General features: G+C 36.3%; 1 protein-coding gene across 3 annotated transcripts in view; it reads right to left on the reverse strand.

Annotated features, from left to right (window-relative positions):
• SPATA17 (spermatogenesis associated 17) overlaps positions 1–22,210 on the reverse strand; it is a 200,901-nt gene that overhangs the window by 84,393 nt on the left and 94,298 nt on the right. For all 3 annotated transcript variants that reach the window (XM_045455755.1, XM_045455756.1, XM_045455757.1), the window contains 2 exons: positions 11,117–11,320; positions 4,477–4,625 (listed from right to left, as the gene is read on the reverse strand). In XM_045455755.1, coding sequence (XP_045311711.1) covers positions 4,477–4,625; positions 11,117–11,320 — 353 coding nt within the window. The remainder of the gene's footprint in view (positions 1–4,476; positions 4,626–11,116; positions 11,321–22,210) is intronic.

The following is a 22,210-nucleotide window of genomic DNA, read 5'->3' on the forward strand; positions in this document are numbered from 1 at the left end:
TTGTTGCCTGCTTTCTCCTCTAGGGTTTTGATGGTTTCCTGTCTCACATTTAAGTCTTTCATCTATTCTGAGTTTATTTTTGTGTATGGTGTAAGAAAGTGGTCCACTTTCATTCTTCTGCATGTTACTGTCCAGGTCACCCAGTACCATTTGCTAAAGAGCCTGTCTTTTTTCCATTGGATACTCTTTTCTGCTTTGTCAAAAATTAGTTGGCCATACATTTGTGGGTCCAATTTTGGGTTCTCTATTCTATTCCATTGGTCTATGTGTCTGTTTTTTGTGCCAATACCACACTATCTTGATGATTATAGCTTTGTAGTAGAGGCTAAAGCCCAGGATTGTGATGCTCCCCCACTTTGGTTTTCTTTTTCAACATTACTTTGGCTATTCAGGGTCTTATATGGTTCCATACAAATTTTAGGATTGTTTGTTCTAGCTCTGAGAAGAATGCTGGTGCAATTTTGATTGGGATTGCATTGAATGTATAGATTGCTTTGATATTATAAGAATATTTGTTCTTCCAATCCATGAGCATAGAATGTTTTTCCATGTCTTTGTGACTTCTTCAATTTCTTTCATAAATTTTCTATAGTTTTCAGCACACAGATCTTTTACATGTTTGCTTAGGTTTATTCCTAGGTATTTTATGGTTCTTGGTGCAATTGTAAATGGGATTGATTTCTTGATTTCTCTTTCTGTTGCTTCATTGTTGGTGCATAGAAATACAAACGATTTCTGTACATTGATTTTGTATCGTGCAACTTTGCTGAATTCATGTATCAGTTCTAGCAGCTTTTTGGTGGAGTCTTTGGGTTATCCATGTAGAGTATCATGTCATCTGTGAAAAGAGACATTTTGACTTATTTGCCAATTTGGATGCCTTTTATTTCATTTTGTTGTCTGATGGCTGAGGCTAGGATTTCCTACATTGTTAACACGACATTAAACAACAGCGGTGAAGGCGGACATCCCTGTCACGTTCCTGATCTTGGGGAAAGCTCTCAGTTTTTCCTCATTGAGGAGGATATTAGCTGTGGGCTTTTCATATGTGGCTTTTGTGATGTTAAGGTATTTTCTTCCTATCCTGACTTTCTTGAGGGTTTTTATTAAGAAAGGATGTTATATTTTGTCAAAATTTTTTTTCTGCGTCTATTGACAGGATTATATGGTTTTTATCCTTTCTTCTATTAATGTGATGTATCACACTGCTTGATTTGCGAATATTGAACCAGCCCTACAGCCCAGGAATGAATCCTACTTGATCACGGTGAATAATTCTTTTAGTATACTGTTGAATTCAATTTGCTAGTATCTTGTTGAGAATTTTTGCATCCATATTCATCATGGATATTGGCCTGTAATTCTCCTTTTTAGTGGGGTCTTTGTCTGGTTTGGGAATCAAGGTAATGCTGGCTTCATAGAATGCATCCAGAAGCTTTCCTTCCATTTCTAATTTTTGGAACAGCTTGAAAAGAATAGGTATTAACTCTGCTTTGAATGTCTGGTAGAATTCCCCTGGGAAGCCATCTGGCCCAGGACTCTTATTTGTTGGGAGATTTTTGATAACTGATTCAATTTCTTCACTGGTTATGGGTCTGTTCAAATTTTCTATTTCTTCCCGTTTGAGTTTTGGTAGTATGTGGGTGTCTAGGGAATTGTCCAATTCTTCCAGGTTGTCCAGTTTGTTGGCATATAATTTTTCATAATATTCTCTAATAATCGTTTGTATTTCTGTGGTGTTGGTTGTGATCTCTCCTCTTTCATTCGTGATTTTATTTATTTAGGTTCTCTCTCTTTCTTTTTGAGAAGTCTGGATGGGGGTTATCAATTTTGTTTATGCTTTCAAAAAACCAGGTCTTAGATCCATTGATCTGTTCTACTGGTTTTTTTTTTTTTAATTCTATATTGTTTATTTCTGCTCTAATCTTTATTGTTTCTCTTCTTCTGCTGGCTTTGGGGTTTCTTTGCTGCTCTGCTTCTAGTTTCTTCAGGTGTGAGGTTAGGTTTTGTATTTTGGATTTTTCTTGTTTCTTGAGATAGGCCTGGATTGCAATGTATTTTCAATATTTTCACTTTCATTTGCTTCCATATATTTTTTAAATTTCTTCTTTAATTGTCTGGTTGATCCATTCATTCTTTAGTAGGATGTTCTTTAACCCCCATGCTTTTGGAGGCTTTCCAAATTTTTTCTTGTAGTTGATTTCAAATTTCAAAGCACTGTGATCTGAAAATATGCATGGTATCATCTCAATTCTTTTATATTTATTGAGGGCTGTTTTGTAACCCAGTATGTGATCTATCTTGGAGAATGTTCCATGTGCACTTGAGAAGAATGTGTATTCTGCTGATTTTCGATGAAAAGTTCTGAATATATCTCTCCAGTCCATCTGGTCCAGTGTATCATTCAAGGCCATTATTTCTTTATTCATTTTCTACCTAGATAATCTGTTCATTGTTGTAAGTGGAGTATTAAAGCCCCTTGCAATTGCTGTATTCTTATCAGTAAGATTGTTTATGTTTGTGATTAATTGATTTATACAGTTGGGTGCTTTCAAGTTGGGGGCATAAACATTTATAATTGTTAGCTCTTCTTGATGGATAGACCCTATAACTATGATAATAATGCCCTTCTTTATCTCTTGTTATAGTCTTTAGTTTAAAATCTAGTTTGTCTGATATAGGTATGGCTACTCCAGCTTTCTTTTGACTTCTGGTAGCATGATAGATGGATCTCTATCCCCTCACTTTCAAAATGAAAGTGTCCTCAGGTCTAAAATGGGTTTCTTGTAGACAGCATATAGATGGATCTTGGTTTTTTATCCATTCTGATACCCTATGTCTTTGGATTAGGACATTTAGTCCATTTACATTCAGAGTTATTATTGAAAGATATGGGTTTAGTGTCATTGCGTTATCTGTAGGTTTCATGCTTGTGGAGTGTCTCTGGTCCTTTGTAGTCTTTGCAGCATTCCACTCACAGACCCTCCCCACCCCCCCCACCCCCCACCCCCCACCTTAGGATCTCTTGCAGAGCTGGTTTAGTGGCCATGAACTCCTTCAGTTTTTGTTTGCCTGGGAAAGTCTTTATCTCTCCTTCTATACTGAATGACAGCTTTGATGGATAAAGGATTCATGGCTGCATATTTTTCCTATTCAGCACATTGAATATTTCCTGCCAATCCCTTCTGGCCTGCCAAGTTTCAGTGGACAGGTGTGCCTCTACCCTTATGTGTCTACCCTTGTAGGTTAAGGCCCATTTGTCCCTAGCTGCTTTCAGAATTCTCTCCTTATCTTTGTATTTTGCCAGTTTCACTATGATATGACATGGTGAAGACCTATTCTTGTTGAATCTGAAGGGAGTTCTGTGCCTCCTGGATTTGGATGTCTGCTTCCTTCCCCAGATTAGGAAAGTTCTCAGGTATATTTTGTTCAAATAAACCTTTTCCCTCTTTCTCTCTCTTCTTCTTCTCTGGAAGTCCTATGATATGGATATTATTACATTTCATTGAATCACTTAGTTCTCTAATTCTCCCCTTGTGGCCTAGTATTTTCTTACCTCTCTTTTTCTCAGCTTCATCATTTTCTATAATTTTATCTTCTGTTTCACTTGTTCTCCCCTCTGCTTCCTCCATCTTGTTGTCACTGCATCTAGTTTATTTTTCTCCTCATTTATAGTATTTCTTAATTCATCATGACTATTTCTTAGTTCCTTATTGCTGCAGCAATAGAATCTCTGCTGTCTTCTATGCTTTTTTCAAGCCCAGCTACTAATCTTATGACTGTTATTCTAAATTCTTGATCAGATATATCTGTTTTGAGTAATTTTCTAGCTTTCATTTCTTCCTGGAATTTGAGAAGTCTTCCATTTTGTCATTTTGGCTAGTTTTCTGTACTTTACATGTTTTAATATCTTGTTATGTGTCCTGCAACTGCGAGCACTACTATATTAAAAAGGGGTCAAACATTGTCCAAGGCCTGGCTCTTCAGGAGGCGTTTTTGGAGCAGCACCTGATTTATGAAAACTACAATGTATACCAGTGTTTCCAAATTAAATTTAGTCCACATTAAGAAAAATGTTTTTGTTCTATTGGCTCTTATTTTGGAAGCATCATAAATACATAGGCTTTCACTAGATAATTAAGGTAATTATTTTCACAGATGTATGGACAGTAGTCACTTATCCCCTTGGAATGCCATTAATTCACACACACACACACACACACACACACACACACATCTGTGTGTGTGTGTGTGTGTGTGTGAATAAATATGTATTCATATATATACACATTTATATATATTTACATATATAAATATATAAATATATAAAACATTTGCATGTTGCTTCTGAATGGGTCAAGGGTGGCTTTACCTTTTTTCACAAAAAAGAGATTCTCTACAATCAGGAAATAAAAAATGTTGGATCCCTTAAGGCACCAAACATGGTACAACTCTGTTTTTAAACCAAGAACTCACATATTGTCATTTATATTTCGCATCCACTCCTGTTTTCTGAGTTCTTCTCTGGCCATCTTTAACTCATTGATGGGTTCTGCCATCCACAATGTTGGCTCCAAAGGCTTGTAGCGCTGTTCCAGTACTTCGGTGATCTCACGGAAAGGTCCCTGACAAGAAAAAAGGAGGAAATACTCTACTATGGAAGATCTGTTGTTATATTTTTGATGACTAAAGGTGTTGAATATTTACAAAGTATAGTAAGTTTACCAAATTATTTTTAAATAACAAGCTATTCTTCTCTGAATTAGAAAATACATAAGAGGGGCACCTGGGTGGCTCAGCTCAGGTCATGATCTCACAGTTTGTGAGTTCGAGCCCCACATGGGGCACCACGCTGTTAGCATTTGGGATTCTCAATCTCTCTCTCTCTCTCAAAATGAATAAATAAGCTTAAAAAAGTACATAATAATATCACATCTTCAAGAAGTGTTCACACAAGTAGTAAATATTTTGATAAATTTTTAAATTTTAAATTTGATATTTTGATAAATATTTTGATTTGATAAATACAAGTAGTAAAATATTTGATATTAGCCAGAATTTCCCTATTTACATCAAAAGACTTTTCATGCTAAAACTCTTAAATTTGTAGTTATAAGTTACTTTGTTTTCTAATTAAAAAAAATGTTTCTTCTGGTATAATTTTTTAAAAAAATTCTCTCCCTTTTTGAGCAAGTAAAAGTATTAGGAAAAATTCTGAGCATTGCTTTTAAAAAGCTCTCTTATAAACAGAAATAGCATAGCAAGTGTTTTTTTTATTAAGCTAAAACTTTGAAGTTAATGCCACAACTTATGCTTAATTGGTGATCCTCCAAAACACAGAGGGGCCATAATTGTAGTTGATTTAAGTGTTCTTTATTTAAAATTCTAAATTCTATTGCATAATAGCTCTGATACAATGGCAACTATTTAATGGTACAAATACATAGGAGAGGAAAGTCCATAAGCTGCAATAGTGAAAACTGTTTTACAACATATCCTACCTTTAAATTAGTAGTTACTTACACTAATTACTAGAATCCACTGATTGTCTAATTAGTATCATATTAAGTACAATACAAATCAGAAGTGGCTCCAGATTCTGCTATGCCATTAATTATATACTGCTTTCTTTTTTCATCACTATCGTACAGGAGAGAAGTGATGTAAAATGGACAAAGATTCCTAATCATATTCCTTATCCTTAAAGATCGCTTCTTTAAATAGGTTATCACTAACAAGACACAGCTGGAGTTACTGCAAGCACTGAGTGAAGACTGTGGGGCTAATAAAAAGAAATGATTCACGCCTCATTTATGTTCACTTATGTTTTACATTAATAGAAACCAATAATAGGAACCAGTTACCATAAAAGTCATGGACCGTAAATAACACAAATGGCAAATAAGTATCATCTAGTACTTTTCACAGCTGGACAGGAGGATTGCTATATTTGAAAGTAGTTAATGGATTTTTATTGGAACTTTACTTTTTAAAGATACAGTAACATGATTCCAAGTTCACCATTAAGAAATCAAATGGGGATTTTTTTTTTTTTTCTCTTTACAGATTCTTAATGTTTTCCTTTGAGAAATTCTATGGTTTAAAAATTAATACTTGGTTGTGTTATCAGGGAAAATTATTTCTCTAGACCTTTTTCCCTCATATGTAAAATGGAATAATAACTCACAAAATTAATCTTACAATATATGAGATAATGTAAGTAACACTCTTAGCATTGTACTCAGAACATACTAAACACTCAAAAATGATACTCCTGGCTTTATTTTCATTATTAGTTTCAAGAGAAGTTTGAAAAAGGTTTTGAACAATAGCAGTGTCATATATATATATGAGGAAATGGGCAAGGCTAGTTCTTTGAAGGAACCGGCATTCACAAGGAGGAATGGTCTTCGAAGTGTCCAAGCTCTGCCCTCTACCCTCTGTTGGTGTATCAACATAACACATATCCATTTGTAGACTTACTTGTTCTGGAGCTTACTGTTTCCAGAAAGACTAGGAAATGAAAAAGGAGGAGCCCTACTCAAGCAGCAAAATTTAAGACAAAAATAGACCCAGTCTCTCTTTGGGGCTTAATATAACCTTTGTGGCCCTAGTCCTCCTGTTAGCATGTCCATCTCTCTATGTCCCTCAGTGCCTGGTCCACACATTTCTATCCTGAACAATCCGTGTCTTGCCTCTGAGCTCAATAGAACTCCTCCCTGGTAGGCAAATGACATGTGCTGTCAAGCTTCTCCTATGCCAACACTCTTTCAATTTGTGCCTTTTAGATCGCAAGTGATTACTTACATTGATCATACCTGGAGTGACATGGGGTCGCAGATTTTGGACATAGCTTCAAACTTCAGATCTGCTCATTGTACCCCTTTCCAAATATTAATCCCTATAATGCCTAGACTCAACCTGAAATGTTAGTCTCCTTTGGCTCTTAGCTATAGTTTTCCAAAGTTTGATTTTATTTGCCTCCAACCAAATCCTGATTATAAAGGTCAAATACATTTATGTTCTTCTGTGTTTTTAATAGCCCATGTTACTTTATAGTCATCTTGTATTTTTAAACTATTCTCAAAGCTTAAATAATAATGAAGTTATATTTCAAACTCCTAACATTATCTCATACGTTTAAGAAATTTAGCTTACAAGTACAGTATAAATATTATAATTTGGAGTAGAGCATATATAATCTTAAATTTCCCTAATGATGTATGTAGCTTTATATTATTAGATAACATAAAGGAAATGTGGTTAAGTCTAATAAAACCACAACAGTAAACATCCCATTCTGTGAAAACAAGAATGGAAAGAAGGAAAAAAAGAAGACAAGGAAGTGAGTAAAGGAGAAGCCAAAGGAAGCTGAGAGAGAAGCAGGTGGGATGAAAAGATGGGTTGAGGAAGAATGGGAAGGAAGGAAATACAAAAGAAGGAAAGAAAGGAAGAAAGACGAGATATAATGGTGTGGAGGGGAGGAAAGAAGACCAGGGATAGGAATAAGGAGATAGGAAAAGAAGGAAAGAGAAAAAGAACAAGGGTAGAGAGCAAAAGTAAAAAAAGGAAGAAAGAAGGGAGCAGAAAAGAAAAGAAAATTAACAACGATCATTATTTTGTGGTATGCTAGATAAAGGTAATTTCTGAGTATGTGTATATAAGTATACACATATGTATGATATACATCTGCATATGTATCCATATATATACATACATATAAAATCCTCCATATATATGTATATTCCATAAGTATATATACACATGTATATTTTATATGAATGTATATATATTTTTTCTATGTGTCTTCATATATATATACTATTGTGATATAGAAAGAAATATATATTGTATGGTCCTTGTCACTGATTCCTGGCATAGACTTCCTAAAATGCTTGGGATTTCCTGAGTGATGGGGTGCCTTTGTTATTCAAAACAAGATTACACCTGAGATTATGCTAACGAGATGATGTAGATCCCTAGCAGCCTCAAGATGAGACTGGTCACCAGGAAGAAGGTTGAAATTTCCAGTCCCATTTTGGATCTCCAGTGAAATCTAATGGAGTTCAAGATTGAGCTTTATAAAAAGTCTTACACGGAGATTTGATGAGCTTCTTAGCTTGCACACACTATCTACGTGCTGGGAAAGTGGTGCACCCAACTCTGTGGGAACAGAAGCCTGTGCGCTCTGGACGCTTTCAGAGCTCACTCTATGTTCCTCTTCATCTGGCTGTTTACTTGTACCCTTTATAATAAAGCAGTAAACTTAAATAAAAAGTCTTCCTGAGTTCTTGAACCATTCTAGCAAATTATCAAACCTTAGGTTGGGGTCAGAGGACTGCTCAATTATAGCCAGTTCAGTAAAAAGTACGGGAGACCCAGAAATTGCGACTGGTATGTGAAGTGAAGAACATTTTTGTGGGGTCAAAAGCCCGTGAGCTGCGGAGTTTGCATGAACTCCTGGTAATTAGTGTCAGAACTGGCTTGAATGGATTGGATGCCAAATGGTATTCAGAGAACCAGAGAATTAATTGTTGGTGTTGGAAAATACCTCAATCACGCACATGTATATTTCCCATATATATTTACACATTTATTATATTTATTTTCATATTTATTATATAAATATATACGCATACATCTTCCATACAAATATATGACAGTTTTTACATGTATATTTTTATATATAAAATGTATATTTTATTTATATAAAAATATACATGTAAAAATGGTTCACATATATCATATATATAGGTGTATATATATATATATATCTTCCATGTGCATTCCATAAATACTAAATACATATATGTATAAATAGAATGCTATGGGGGAAGCTATGTAAAGTAATAAGTGGTTGTATTGAGAAAAGCATATTAATAGAGATGCAGAGTGAATACAAACTTGTATAAAATAAGCAGTATTAAGAAGCATAGAAAAGCAAAGCAAAGTAGTGAAGTTAATAGAAAATACCAGTATTATAAAACTCATATAAAATGATTTTAAATGTGCATGGTTAACATTGTAAATATTATACAGCATGGCAGTTTGGTATGGTAACCTCTAGAGTATTTCCAACTCAGAAACATTTATATACCTATATCTTATTAATACCATATAATTTTCACATTTCCTAAGAAGTTGTATTCAGAATTACCCTATGAATTCTGTGTACTCCCAATAGCAATTTCATTGAAGATAGCATAAAATATAGATTATATTTTATATATCTGACACCTTAGCAACCATTGAACACTTAATACACAAGCAATGATGATACTAGAATTATTTTCTTTATAGAATAACTAATACACTGAATTGCTCATTCAGATGGTATCATGCAAAATTGTTACTTGTATCAACTGAAATAGTAATAGGCATAATTCAAATGGTAAAAATTCAGTTACTTATAAAATGCAATTTATATTTGTTTTCAAAACTATTTTAAATGCCTTTATTAGAATACTGGTATAACCTATATTTTGAAAAGAATCATGAAACCATACTCTGAAGATATGTTCAAAATAAACTGAAATGTTTGCAATTATCTCTCCCTTGTCCTCTTGTTCAATTCTACTCTGTGTGTCACTCTATTTCAGAAAGAGGGAGAATTTTCGGCTTCTATGTTTTCTTAGATAAATTTGTTTACAGCTCTTTCTATAATATAGTGTATACCATCAGTTAATAGTATTTCCTTAAATAGTTTTAATGATCAGTTAGTAGCTTTAAGAGAGCAAAAAATGCACAAAATAAAGGGAATAAAAAAAAACCAGTTTCAGAAAATGAATACATAAGATATCAGAAATAAGGCTTGGATGAGGTTGGCTTATTGCAAGCTGAGGAAATGGGTGTGAGTGTGAAAAGCAGTCTCGAAGATGTCCTCCAATGATCCCACTTTGGGATTCAAGCCCTTGCGTGGACTAGACTTACTCACTCCTAAAAACAGAATATGGCAGAAGTAATGGGCTGTCACTTGCGGCAGGAGGTCATAAAAAGGCTGAGGCTTCCGTTTTGAGAATTCTCTGAATGACCTCTTACATTCCCTGAATCATTCTCTGAATGATTCTTAGATTCCCCTGAGGGAAGCCAGCTGCCAGTGAGGCAGTAGTGTAGACAGGCCAACGTGAGAGGGGACTGAGATATGAACACGACCAACGATATGAGTGACCTTGGAAGAGGATATCCTCATCCTTCCCTTCTTCCCTACAGTTGAGTTTTCACATGAAATTACAGCCTTGGCTGGCACATTGACTGCCACTACATGAGAGATCTTGAGTCAGAGGTACTCACCTGAGCTGTACCTGCCACACACCACAGTTTCTCAGAGAAACTGTGAGAGAAGACATGTTTGTTGGTTTAAGCCATCAGGTTTTGAACCCATTTATTATATAGCAAAAGATACGCAGAGGCAAGCCTATGTAGGGAACTACCAGGTACGAGTCCCGCAAGTCTGGCTGTGCAAATCGAAATCAACCCAGTTCTAGGTTGATGCTACCTGGTGGCAGTCGTCTACTCCAGATTAAATATTGATGGGGATCATAGAATTGTTGCTTTCTGGGCCTTTCGGGACGGTGGCGATCATCACCCAACACATCCTACTCCACCCTTTACCCCTAGGAAGTCATTTGCCAATCCAGCTCTATACCCACCCGCAGGGAAGATTTGTCTCTGCTTGAGTCCTGCATTGTTTTCGATCCTCTGTAATTCTTCAGCTTGCACTTTTTAAATTACTCAAACCTAAATTACGTTTAACATTGTATATAAAGATACGAATCATCACATGAGAAGTTAAAGGTGATAATACATCTTATTTTTTTAGCAACATGTTATAACAATACTGTTGCAACAATATTCTTACAGAAAAAGAGTAGATCCTAGCCAAAAATCCGATGTGTTAACTCTGTATCTGAAACCATAAAATTCAGTACTATAGAAATATTTGATTCCTTCCTTGGTATATATTTGAAACACACTCTGTATTTATTAGCTATAGTTAAATTCCATAAACAACAATTTTTCTTTCTTGTCACAAACACAAAAGAACACAACAATAACCCTTAAAAAAACAGCAAGAATACAATCATCGACAGAATTCTTAGACGGAAGTGATAAGTACCTGACACTGCTTCCTATCAATGGGTGGCAGAATTTCAGATTGAGGAAAGGAGCGGGCACTCGTACAAGCCAGCCAGTTGCTAATGTTGACATCGCGCTTCTGCTTAACTTTAGGCCTTTGGCTTATTAAGGGCTTTGCCTTCTGTAACCGCAATTCCCATGGATCGGGATCTTTTCTGAATGGTGAATTGTATATACCTGGAATCTGAAAAAAAGAACATAATGTTGATGTTTATCTTCAATTTTCACACGACATAAAAGTAAGATAAAATTGTATCATAAAAATTGTCATATGTTTAAGGGCTAATTTACAGTAGAACTCTAGTTCTTAACTAGAGGCTGACTTCAGATTCATCCAAGGAGATTGCAAGGTACTCATTTTATCTCTACTCCAGACTAACAATTTCAGAATCATTCATAGTTAAAGACTACACATGTTAAAAACCACTGAGCTATAAAGTCGGTTGAGCACTGACTTTAGCTCAGATCATGATCTAATGGTTCGTGACTTCAAGCCCCCCATCGGGCTTGCTGCTGTCAGCTCAGAGCCAGTTTCGGAACCTCTGTCTCCCTTTTTCTCTGCCCCTCTCCCGTGCTCTCTCTCTCTCTCTCTCAAAAAGGAATAAACATTAAAACAACAAAAAACAGCAACAACGACACCACACTCAGCTATAGCTTCTATCTGGCACATATGGCGTATTTTATACAAAAGTATTTAAGAAAACATAAGAGAAGGACATTAAGTCATTGTTTCTGTCTTCTGAGTACTATGTATACATAGATTTAATCATACCATTCACTTACACAACTCAAATATGCAATGGTTGAACCAGTTTCAGGCACAAAGTATGCACTCAATAAATACATGTTTTAATGATTATGTATTATACAACCTATTTAATGGCAGCTATTTTAAGTTCTTCACTTTAAAATAATAAACTGGTTTTTCTATTAGGTGTTGTACTTGCATAGTGTCATATATCCTTAATGTTCTTTCATTGACTTGGTCACACACTGTATCAAACTAGTCCACTTACTTATTAGCACAGCGCCTGCTATGCAATAGAGGTTCAAGGGAGGTGTGTGCAACAAATGTTAAATTCAAGCATAGCAGATGTTCATTCTCTGAAAATTCAGTGGCGTTTGAGTTTACAAACTGCATAGAAGTTTGACACTTTTTTCGTATATACAAATGCATAACCATAAGGACAAGTTACATTTTTTTTTTTAATTTTTTTTTCAACGTTTATTTATTTTTGGGACAGAGAGAGACAGAGCATGAACGGGGGAGGGGCAGAGAGAGAGGGAGACACAGAATCGGAAACAGGCTCCAGGCTCTGAGCCATCAGCCCAGAGCCCGATGCGGGGCTCGAATTCACGGACCGTGAGATCGTGACCCGGCTGAAGTCGGACGCCCAACCGACTGCGCCACCCAGGCGCCCCAAGGACAAGTTACATTTTAAAGGATAGTATGACTTGTTTGGTTTCTGTGTAGATACTCTAGACTAATGTAAAGAGTGTATCCATTAAACCCATATAGTTTTTCCTATAATGTGTTTTTCTCTCATGTCACCATTATGTGCATACACTTTTCTGGTCACTATATTTACCTGATGGGATCAGCAGCTCCAAAGTAGTATCATTACCTTAGATTGCTGTCTTTGAAAAAACATCTTAAGAAAATTTTATATATATATTTAAATTTTTAATGTTTTATTTATCTTTGAGAGAGAGAGACAGAGAGAGACAGAGACAGAGTATGAGAGGGGGAGGGTCAGAGAAAGAGAGGGGACACAGCATCTGAAGCAGGCTCCGGTGTGGGGCATGATGCTCGTGAACTTCAAGATCATGACCTGAGCCGAAGTTGGATGCTGAACCGACTGAGCCACCCGGGCGCTCCCCCAAATTTTGTATTTCCAGGCTAATACTTCAGTTCAGTGTTAACCTTTGTCCAAAACCAGTTGAGGCTACAGTCAGTGTCCTATCCCTAATGCCTCATTAATAACCTGGGACAATTCCCTCACAGTTCCTACCCACCTACCACATTGTTTCATAATTACCTTTGTCTGTATAGGTCTTCCCCAAACCAGCAGCTGGAGCACAGAGCTCTGTTAGGTATTTTTGTATCCCCACGGCCCAGTAGGGTACTTGGCACATAGTAGACATTCAAAAAACGAATGCTAAATGTGGTTATCGAGAACACTGATGCACTATTCAGAAAGGCCCATGAAGCCTCTCTTTTACGCTTGTTTTCCAAAACCACATCAATATCTCAGTAAAATGTTTATCTTATCAACTTCTTACAAACAAATACAGATTATACTCTTCTTATCTTTCTTAACATATCAGTTTCCATGTGCTTTCAAACACGCTGTGAGCTAGAACTAAATTATCATAGACCCATTGAGTCACCTCCAACTCAACTTTTCCTGTTATAGTTGAATTTTATTAGGTAACATGAAACCAATGCAAATATATTTAAATATCTTAAAAATATTTTTGAACTGGGTCTTCTTTGGGATTTTTCCCCTATATAATTTATACGAAAAAAAGATATCGAAAATATTATGGGTAATCGTATAAACCATAGTTAATGTCATACTAACATTCTCTCATTATAATACTAAATATCAAATAAGGCAGACTCATAAACAGGTTAAATGATGTTAATTAAAGACAATATGTGCACATATACTTAAAATAGTTTTTAGCGTAATTTTTAAGTGGGTGATAATTTTTAAGGTGATTTTCAGGGTGATTTTCTATGATGAGAATGTACCAATTATAATGAGAAAAAACATAATATTATATTAAAAGAATATTCTGACATAAAATATAACTAAATCTCTATAGCCTATGAGAAAGGAGAATGCCACTCTATTTCGTGATGATCTAGCTAATTTAAGTCTGTTAGTTTATCATTTTCACAACCTTGCAGATTAAAATTGTGAAATAGGTACAATTTAACCAGGCTATCATTTATCAGTTAAAAATATCTATCTACTTGAATAACTGCTATTAACTTTACCCCATTAGAAATCTTTTTTGGTCTCCTTCCACATTTGCATGCACATGTATACATAGGCTAGATGGGAAATGCAAATAGATCAGTAGACATGATAACTTTCCTAAATTATATTTTGCAACCTATATGGAGACCTCCTCATGTGTATTCTCTTTGCAATTTAAATCAAATATCGGTAGAAAATATATTTTAATTGAATTTAAAATGTATCATTGAAAATCTTCAAGGTGTCGGTTAGTTTAGAAATTAATTTAATACATTTGCTAACTTACGTCAATGAAAACAGTCCAGCCCTCCCTCGGTCCCTACAGCAAGCAAATACTCTATTTATTTATACTGATACAGTATTCATTCAGCTATTACTTCTTTAAGTAAATAAAACAACCTTAACTTACTATTGTCTCAATTGGACACGCCATAATTTTGCAAGCCACTTGTGAACAATGGTTTGTTGTGGATTTTTTAAAAAATATTACTATGAGTCACAAAAGACAAGGTTAATCCTAAGGGACCGTGACATATTTTTCAGTTTTCACATTTTTCGCAACTTAGAAGGGCTACTGCCAAGCTAGCTTTTGGGACTTCATTTTCAGCAGTAATTTTCTAGAGTGACCAACACTATGGGGAAATCTGTGCTAACTGTTTAAAAAAAAAAAAAAGCCTACAACTGAGTTATTTGCAGCACTGTCATGCTAACATTCAACTCAATAAGACCCAAGAAATCTCAGGAGAGGACTCTGCTAATAGCTTCTTACTGACCTCCTTGCATCAGGCTGGGCTGCTGACTGGTGGCCCAGTGGTGAATACGGCAAATGAGGTGTGAAAGCACTGATTTTTTTTAAAGGCTATGATTCTGACTCGTCAAAAGGAAAAAAAAAAAAAAAAGGCAATGAGTTATATAATAGATATATATTTTTCTTGAATTCCCCCCTTCAGACCCTCCATCATGGGAACTTAAGCATGACCTGGAATATTAATTATGTCAGGTTGAGCAACGAGCAAATGTACCATTTGTTACCCAGTCACCCTTAGCATTACATTAATATTTTGAACCATTCCATATTTCTAACAACCTATCAGTTTCTCTTTTCTTCCCGGTTTTTATTCTTTATTAAGTATTGTGTGGGAAAGTACTTTAAAAAATGCAGTTGGTTTAAAAACAAATGGATGGTAGATGTGGAGCATCTACTGTTTTATTTCATGGAGAATGTTTTTACGGTCATTTCCCACTCATCCACAGACCTTCATTTTGCCTGGGGGAAGCTCTATTCTAATTTTTGCTTCTTCTCTCTGTTATTGAGGTTTACTTTTTAAAAACACGTTTCTGTAAAATACAAAGAATTTGAAACATGACTGTGTACCCTTACAGCTTCCAAAGCAGAATGACCAGCGTTTCCCTTTCGGATTCTGCCATCTGAGAAATAATAATTTCTCTTAATTTCCAAGTAGCTGCTTACTCAGGAATGAACAGCTACTACGTACACAGGAGAGGTGGGAGGATTCAAGTTTTACTTCTGTGAGTGACAATTACACAGGGAAGGGAATTGCGGATTGCCACACAAAGGAACAAAATTAAAAGGTATTTTCTTGGACAAGGATTCAGAATTTGTGAGTACGGGGTGGGGGGGCGGTGCAGAAGATACACGGTTCTAGAAAGGGGGGCTGACTAAAATATGTTCAGGTTCTAAGATTTAATAAAAATTATTTTACAAATTAGACTCTAAGCCAGCCCAGAAGAGTAGTAAAGATCTCTAATAAGCAGGAAAGTAAAAGTGGGCCTGAGAACTGTGAATGAAGTATTTGCGAGGCTAAGGACTGCTGAATCAACACTGACCAGTGCACTTCATCATCATTATGGAGACATACTCGTGCCAGGAGATTTATAAAAATCCCACTCAGCAAATAATTGCCCTGCTGTTAGGAGATAGTCAGAGTGTTAACACACTGTCACAGTCCAGTGTTTAGTAAGATATTCTACATTCAATTACTCTTGCCGAGAACTAAAAGGAAACATGGTCGTTTCTCAGCTACTACAGTTATGCTTCCACATGCATTTCAGACAATAGTCATGTTACCCGTCAGACACCGTAGCCCAGAAGGAATAAGAATTTCATGGAAACATTTGGTATTCGCCAAGAAGAGATTTGGTAGAAAACTTGTCTATATAAAGCAATATGAAAAAAAATGACTAACGACACATGCTTTTCTGTTACTTCAGTTAAGGAGAATTTTTAAGTTTTGAGTCAAAGTACAGAGTGGGGTCATGTGAAATGGAGACCCCAGATGTAGCTGGCTTCATTAGTTTAACAAATGGTATTTATAAATCATGTGGATTCTGTAATTGTTATTATCATATATTAAAATGCTTTCATTAAATATTGAATAAGACAAAGAAATTTAAATAAAATCCCATCCTCTATATACTAATTCAATTCAATAAATATTTAGCAGCTACTAACTTAGAAACACTTTACTGGATCTAAGGTGGATACAGATGAATAAAAAGAGATCATTCCCATCAAGCCACTCTCAGTGGTGGGGGAGGGAGGGTTAGGAGAGTGATTTTGTGGCTGATGATGACATACCCAGCCTATAGTAAGTATCCTCTAATTACTGTTGTAGAAGAGGTACACACCAGAGATTATGGGAAAGGTATTTATCTTTTAGAAAATTCTGTGGAGAAAGTATCTGGCTTTGTTCTAAAGATAGGTAGAATTTTGGTAATGAAAAAAAGGGAAGTAAGGCATTCCAGGCTAAGCGAAGGGTAAAAATAAAGACAAACGTATTTGTGGGAAAACACAGAGCGGTTGTTCAGTGAACATCATATTGGCCAGTTTAAGCATGGAGCTATAGTCAGAGATGAGGTTGTAAAGATAAACTGGGGCCAAACTCTAGAAGGCTGCAAGTTACACTTACTTTTTACATAAATGGGAGTCTATTGATTTTCACATTCTCCTTTAGAAGGTAAACTCGGGAGGAAGTCTTAAGCACGCCCTACTAGTACATGAAGTCTACAGAAACACACTTCATGGAAACACTGGTGAAAACCACAATATTATAAAGAGACAGAGCTAGCATCAGATATGGCAGGGACATTGGAATTATCAGAACAGAAATTTAAAACAACTATCATTAATATGTTAAGGGAGCTAGTGGATAAAGTAGTTAGCAGACACGAACAGGTAGGCAATGAAAACACAGACATGGAAATTCTAAGAAAGAATAAAAAAGAATGCCAGGGATCAAAAACACGGTAACAGAAATGAAGACTGCTTTTGGTGGATTTATTTGTAGACAGGTCATGGCCGAGGAAGGAATCTCTGAACTTGAGGATATGTCAACAGAAACTTCCAAAATGGAAAGGCAAAGAAAAAAAAAATGTCTGATACAAATATAACAAGAATATCCAAGAAAGGTAGGATAACAAAAGGTATAACATCACATAATGGGAACATCCAGAAGAAGGAAGAGAGAAAGGAGCAGAAGACATATGTGAAATAATGGTGACTGAAGCTTTTCCCAAATTAATATCATACATCCAATCACAGATCCAAGAAGCTCAGAAAACACCAAGTGAAATAAATGGCAAACAAACACATAAACAAACATATACCTGGGCACATCATACTTAAAATCTTATAAGAAGCAGAGGTGATAAGCACCTTACCTTCAGAGGAACAAATATAAGAATTACATTCAACTTCTCTTCAGAAACCCTGCAAGTGAGATGAGAGTAGAATAGAATACACCACCCAGAGTGAACCCTAATGTAAACGATGGACTTTGGGTAATAACGATGTGTGGGTGTAGATAGTATATGGCAACTTCCTGACCAAATGTGTTGTGAACCCCAAACTGCTCAAATTTTAAAAAGCCTATTAACAATAGTTAAGCCTATGCTTAGCCTATAACACAACAATTCCATCCTTGGGAATCTGTACAAGACAGATGAAAAAAATATGCCCACACAAAGACCTGCGTGCAAATGTTTACAGCAGGATTATTCATTGATGCCAAAATTGAAATGAAACAATACGAATGTTCATCAACAGATTATTAACTGAATATAGTTATCTGGAGAATAGAACACTATCAACAATAAAGAGAAAGGAAATACTGATGTGTGCTATAGCATGGAAGAATCTCAAGAACATTATTCTAAATAAAAGGAGTTAGACACAATACCACATATTATATCATTTCATTCGTATAAAATGGTCCAGAAAAGCAAATGTTCTTTTTTAAGACATGGTTTAAGACATGATTTAAGACATGGTTTAAGACATGATTAAGACATGGGTATAGACACAGGGTATATAGGAAATCTCTGTACCATTTGCTCCATTCTGCTGTGAACCTAAAATTGCTCTAAAACAATCTATTACAAAAAAAGCAAATGGTTCCATCAGCTCTGTGTCTTAAGGCAAAAACCTGAGAATCACCTTTGATGATGCATGGTCTTCCCTGTCCCTTATATCCAACCCAGCAACAAGTTCTATTCATGCTACCTCCAAATTCTATCTTGAATCCATAGGCATCTATTTAGGCCTACAGCCAACACCTTTATTCAAGCAACCTTATTTACCAAAGTGCTTCAAACTGAAATTTAGCTCTTCTCCATCTGTTCAGCTTTGAACCCCACTTACCTTCAGGGGAAGCCAAAGCAATAATTAAAACGATTATTTTAGCCCCTAAAAAACTATGTGTATTTTTAATGCACTTAAAAATCCTAACAAATTCTGAACAAAGTCCCTTTTTTCTGTTCCAACCTCTTTTAAGTCACGCTTTCTATCCCTCACTATCTACCATCCACAATGGTTTTCATTTCCTCACAACATGCCAGGCTACTCCATGACTCAAATTCACAAAATGTTTTTCCTATCTGCTTATTTGCCTGGCCAAACTATACTCATCCCTAAGAATTCATATTAAATCTCACTTGTTTGGAAAGACCTCTTGTCACCAACCCCCCCCCCACCCATATACTTTGTCCTGTTATATTTTTTCTCCCTCTCATAATCTTCTGTTCATTTTCTTCCTGGAACTTACAAATTCTAATTATACACATATATGACTTTGTTTTTTGATGTTTATCTCCCCAATTATCTAGAATTTAAGCTCCATCAGGGCAAGAACTATGTCCATTTTATCGGCCTCTGTGTACTTAAGTTTGTGGTTCTCAAAGCTGGCAACAGAGGACAGTCATTTGGGGAACCTGATAAATACTGATGTCCAAGGCCCAACCTAGACCAACTCAACCAGAATCTTTGAAGCAGTCCGGGCATTAGCTGAGTTTAATTCTGTGTTTTAAAGCTGATGTGCGCCAGAATTGAGAACCCTGACTTATAGCCTATCTTAAGTCAGAGTAGACCATCAATCCATATTTATCTGAATAAGGAATATAGACCAGCAGTCTGGGAAAATGTGAAGACCGTTTATTGAAAGGTAAGAAGAAAGAGCAGTGGAAATAGAAGAATGACATGGACAGGGAGCGTTCTACAGAAACAGAACCAGAGGACGTTGATAATATGTTTATTAAGAAGAACGTAAGAGAATGTGGACTTAAAGAAAAACTTCGGCTTAGATACCAGGCAGAGAAGGTGGAAAGAGGGGACAGTCAGGCAGGGATATTACTGCCTGTTTTGGAGTAATTAGAATTGAGCTTCCCCCAAATCCAGGTTGAAAGGTCCAGTGTAGAGCTGTAAGAGTAGGTCCGGAACTTGGGAAAAAGGTCATAGGCGGCAAATGGAGTTGTTTTCTGAATTGAAATAGCTGAATGTATGAAAATGAATGGGGTCACTGAGGGAGAGCATGTGGGGAATTCAGGGGGACAGTCTTAGGAGCACATGTAAGTGATGAGTAGGCGAGGAGAAGCCCATGAAGGACACTCAAAAGAGCACACAGCGAGGGAGGAGAGGCAGGACGCAAGGGAGAAGACGGTTCCGTGAAGGAGGTCAGCAGTGTCAGAGGCTCGGGAGAGGTGGAACAGCATGGGGACAAAGAATGCACCACTGGCATGGTAATTAGAAGGTGACAGGTGACCTCCACAGAAGCAAACTGTGTTCTTGTGGCACAAATCACATCGTAATTCATTGAATGTCAGGAAAGAAAAAGAAGTAGAGACTGATTTGAGTCTTCTAAAATATAGGAATATTATCATGACTCAGAAAATCTTGGGACTAAAAGAACATTTTTTCCCCAGTCAGGATTTCCCTTTATATTGCATTTTGAAAGAATTTCTGAGAGAAGATGCCACGTAAAAGACTTTCTGGGAAATCGTTCCCACTAAACAATCCTTTTGTCTTTTTCTCTGTAAATGTCAGGTCACTATTCTACTAATCCCTGTAAGGAGTGGATGAAAGTCGCTTATTTTCTTGCTTAGGAAAATTTTCTAGGCCTGCTCCTTTTCCTAACACATAGAAACTCCCTTCCCCACCTCCAAAAAACCCAACCAACCAACCAACCAACCAACCAAACAAACAAACAAACAAAACAGTTTCATTTACTTCCTCCCCTCCTTGATCTGCTACCTTGGCACTCTCTCCAGATTTGGCTTTGATTCCTGCTTTTCCATGTGAGTCACAGCATTGACAGTTTATAAATAATTATAAAATACTGGAATTAGTATTGATACGGATATATAACCATACTGAGAATAGACTATTCTGGGGGGTTAGGATGGCTGGTATTTAAGACGTGTGAAGGAAGACAAGGAATGTGCCTGGTGTGTAAGATAAAGGAAGGCATTCCTAGAACACAAAGATTTGCAAAGGAATAGAAACTTTAAGTGACTTTGATATTAAAGAACTATAAATAGCCCTATATAATGTCAAAGTAAAAAGATACACAAGAATTACTGAAGAAGACTGAGAAGAAACGATGAAAGAGTAGAAGAAAAAGCTGATCGTAAGGTCATCAAGGCCAACGCAACTTTCAATATCTCAGGTGTGATGAGCCAGGTGCAAAACTCCCAAAGGTCTGGTGGATTTAAAATTAGGAGATTCCTGGGTGACCTTACCAAAAATTATTCTGAATAGTGCAGTGCAAGTGGACACCGAATTCCGCAACGATTTGAAAATTCCCTATTGCAATGTCTCAAACACTCAATTTCTACATGTTCTGCACTGGCTTATTATACATATCAGTAAAGTATGAATGACCTAAGAAAAATAGTAAAGGATGTTCCACCACCCACCCCAAACCTTCCATGGTATACCATTTCCACCCCCCTCAGAAACCTATTATTTTCTCTTGCCCAGTTCTTTGTTTTTTTTTTTTTTTAAAATGCTTATTTATTTATTTTTGAGAGACAGAGAGAAGCGCCGTCAGACGCTTAATGGACTGAGCCACCCAAGTGCCCTCCCCCCCGCCTTGCTCAGTTCTACACACGATTTAATTTAAAAATGATTGCAGGGGCGTCTGAGTGGCTCAGTCAGTTGAGTGTCCGACTTCAGCTCAGGTCATGATCTCAAGGTTCGTGGGTTCGAGCCCCACATCCGGGCTCTGTGCTGACAGTTTAGAGCCTGGAGCCTGCTTTGGATTCTGTGTTTCTCTCTCTCTCTCTCTCTCCCTCCCTCACTCATGCACTGTCTCTCTCAAAAATAAACATTAAAAAATGAAAAATAAATAAAAATAAAAATGATTTCATAGTTTGGGTTTAAAAGATGACTTTCAAGACAATTAGTTGCTAAAAGAAAAATACAGAAACCGTCAACAGGATTGAAAACTTTCTTTTGTTAAAGAAAATGTACTAATAGAAAGGAGCATTTGTCAAACTATATTCCCAGTGTTATCTGGGGCTCTGTAAGAAACTGATTTCCCAAGAGTCTTTGAAGAAAGATTTCTTAAGCAAACAGGAGGAAACCATTTTAAGTTTTATCAAAAGTATAGGATTGACTGCCTCATGGGGAAATGCTATGTTGCCTTAATCTGGTTGGCTACAATCTTGTGACCAGATCTCAAAGACCACCTCATTTTCAGACTACTGTGCTCTCACACAGTCTTTTTCTGTAGACCTGTGGCTTCCTGTATGGAAATTATTAATTAGTGCCTATTAGGTACAGATTATAC

The sequence above is a fragment of the Leopardus geoffroyi genome, chromosome C3 (genome assembly GCF_018350155.1).
Source record: "Leopardus geoffroyi isolate Oge1 chromosome C3, O.geoffroyi_Oge1_pat1.0, whole genome shotgun sequence".
NCBI lineage: Eukaryota > Metazoa > Chordata > Mammalia > Carnivora > Felidae > Leopardus > Leopardus geoffroyi.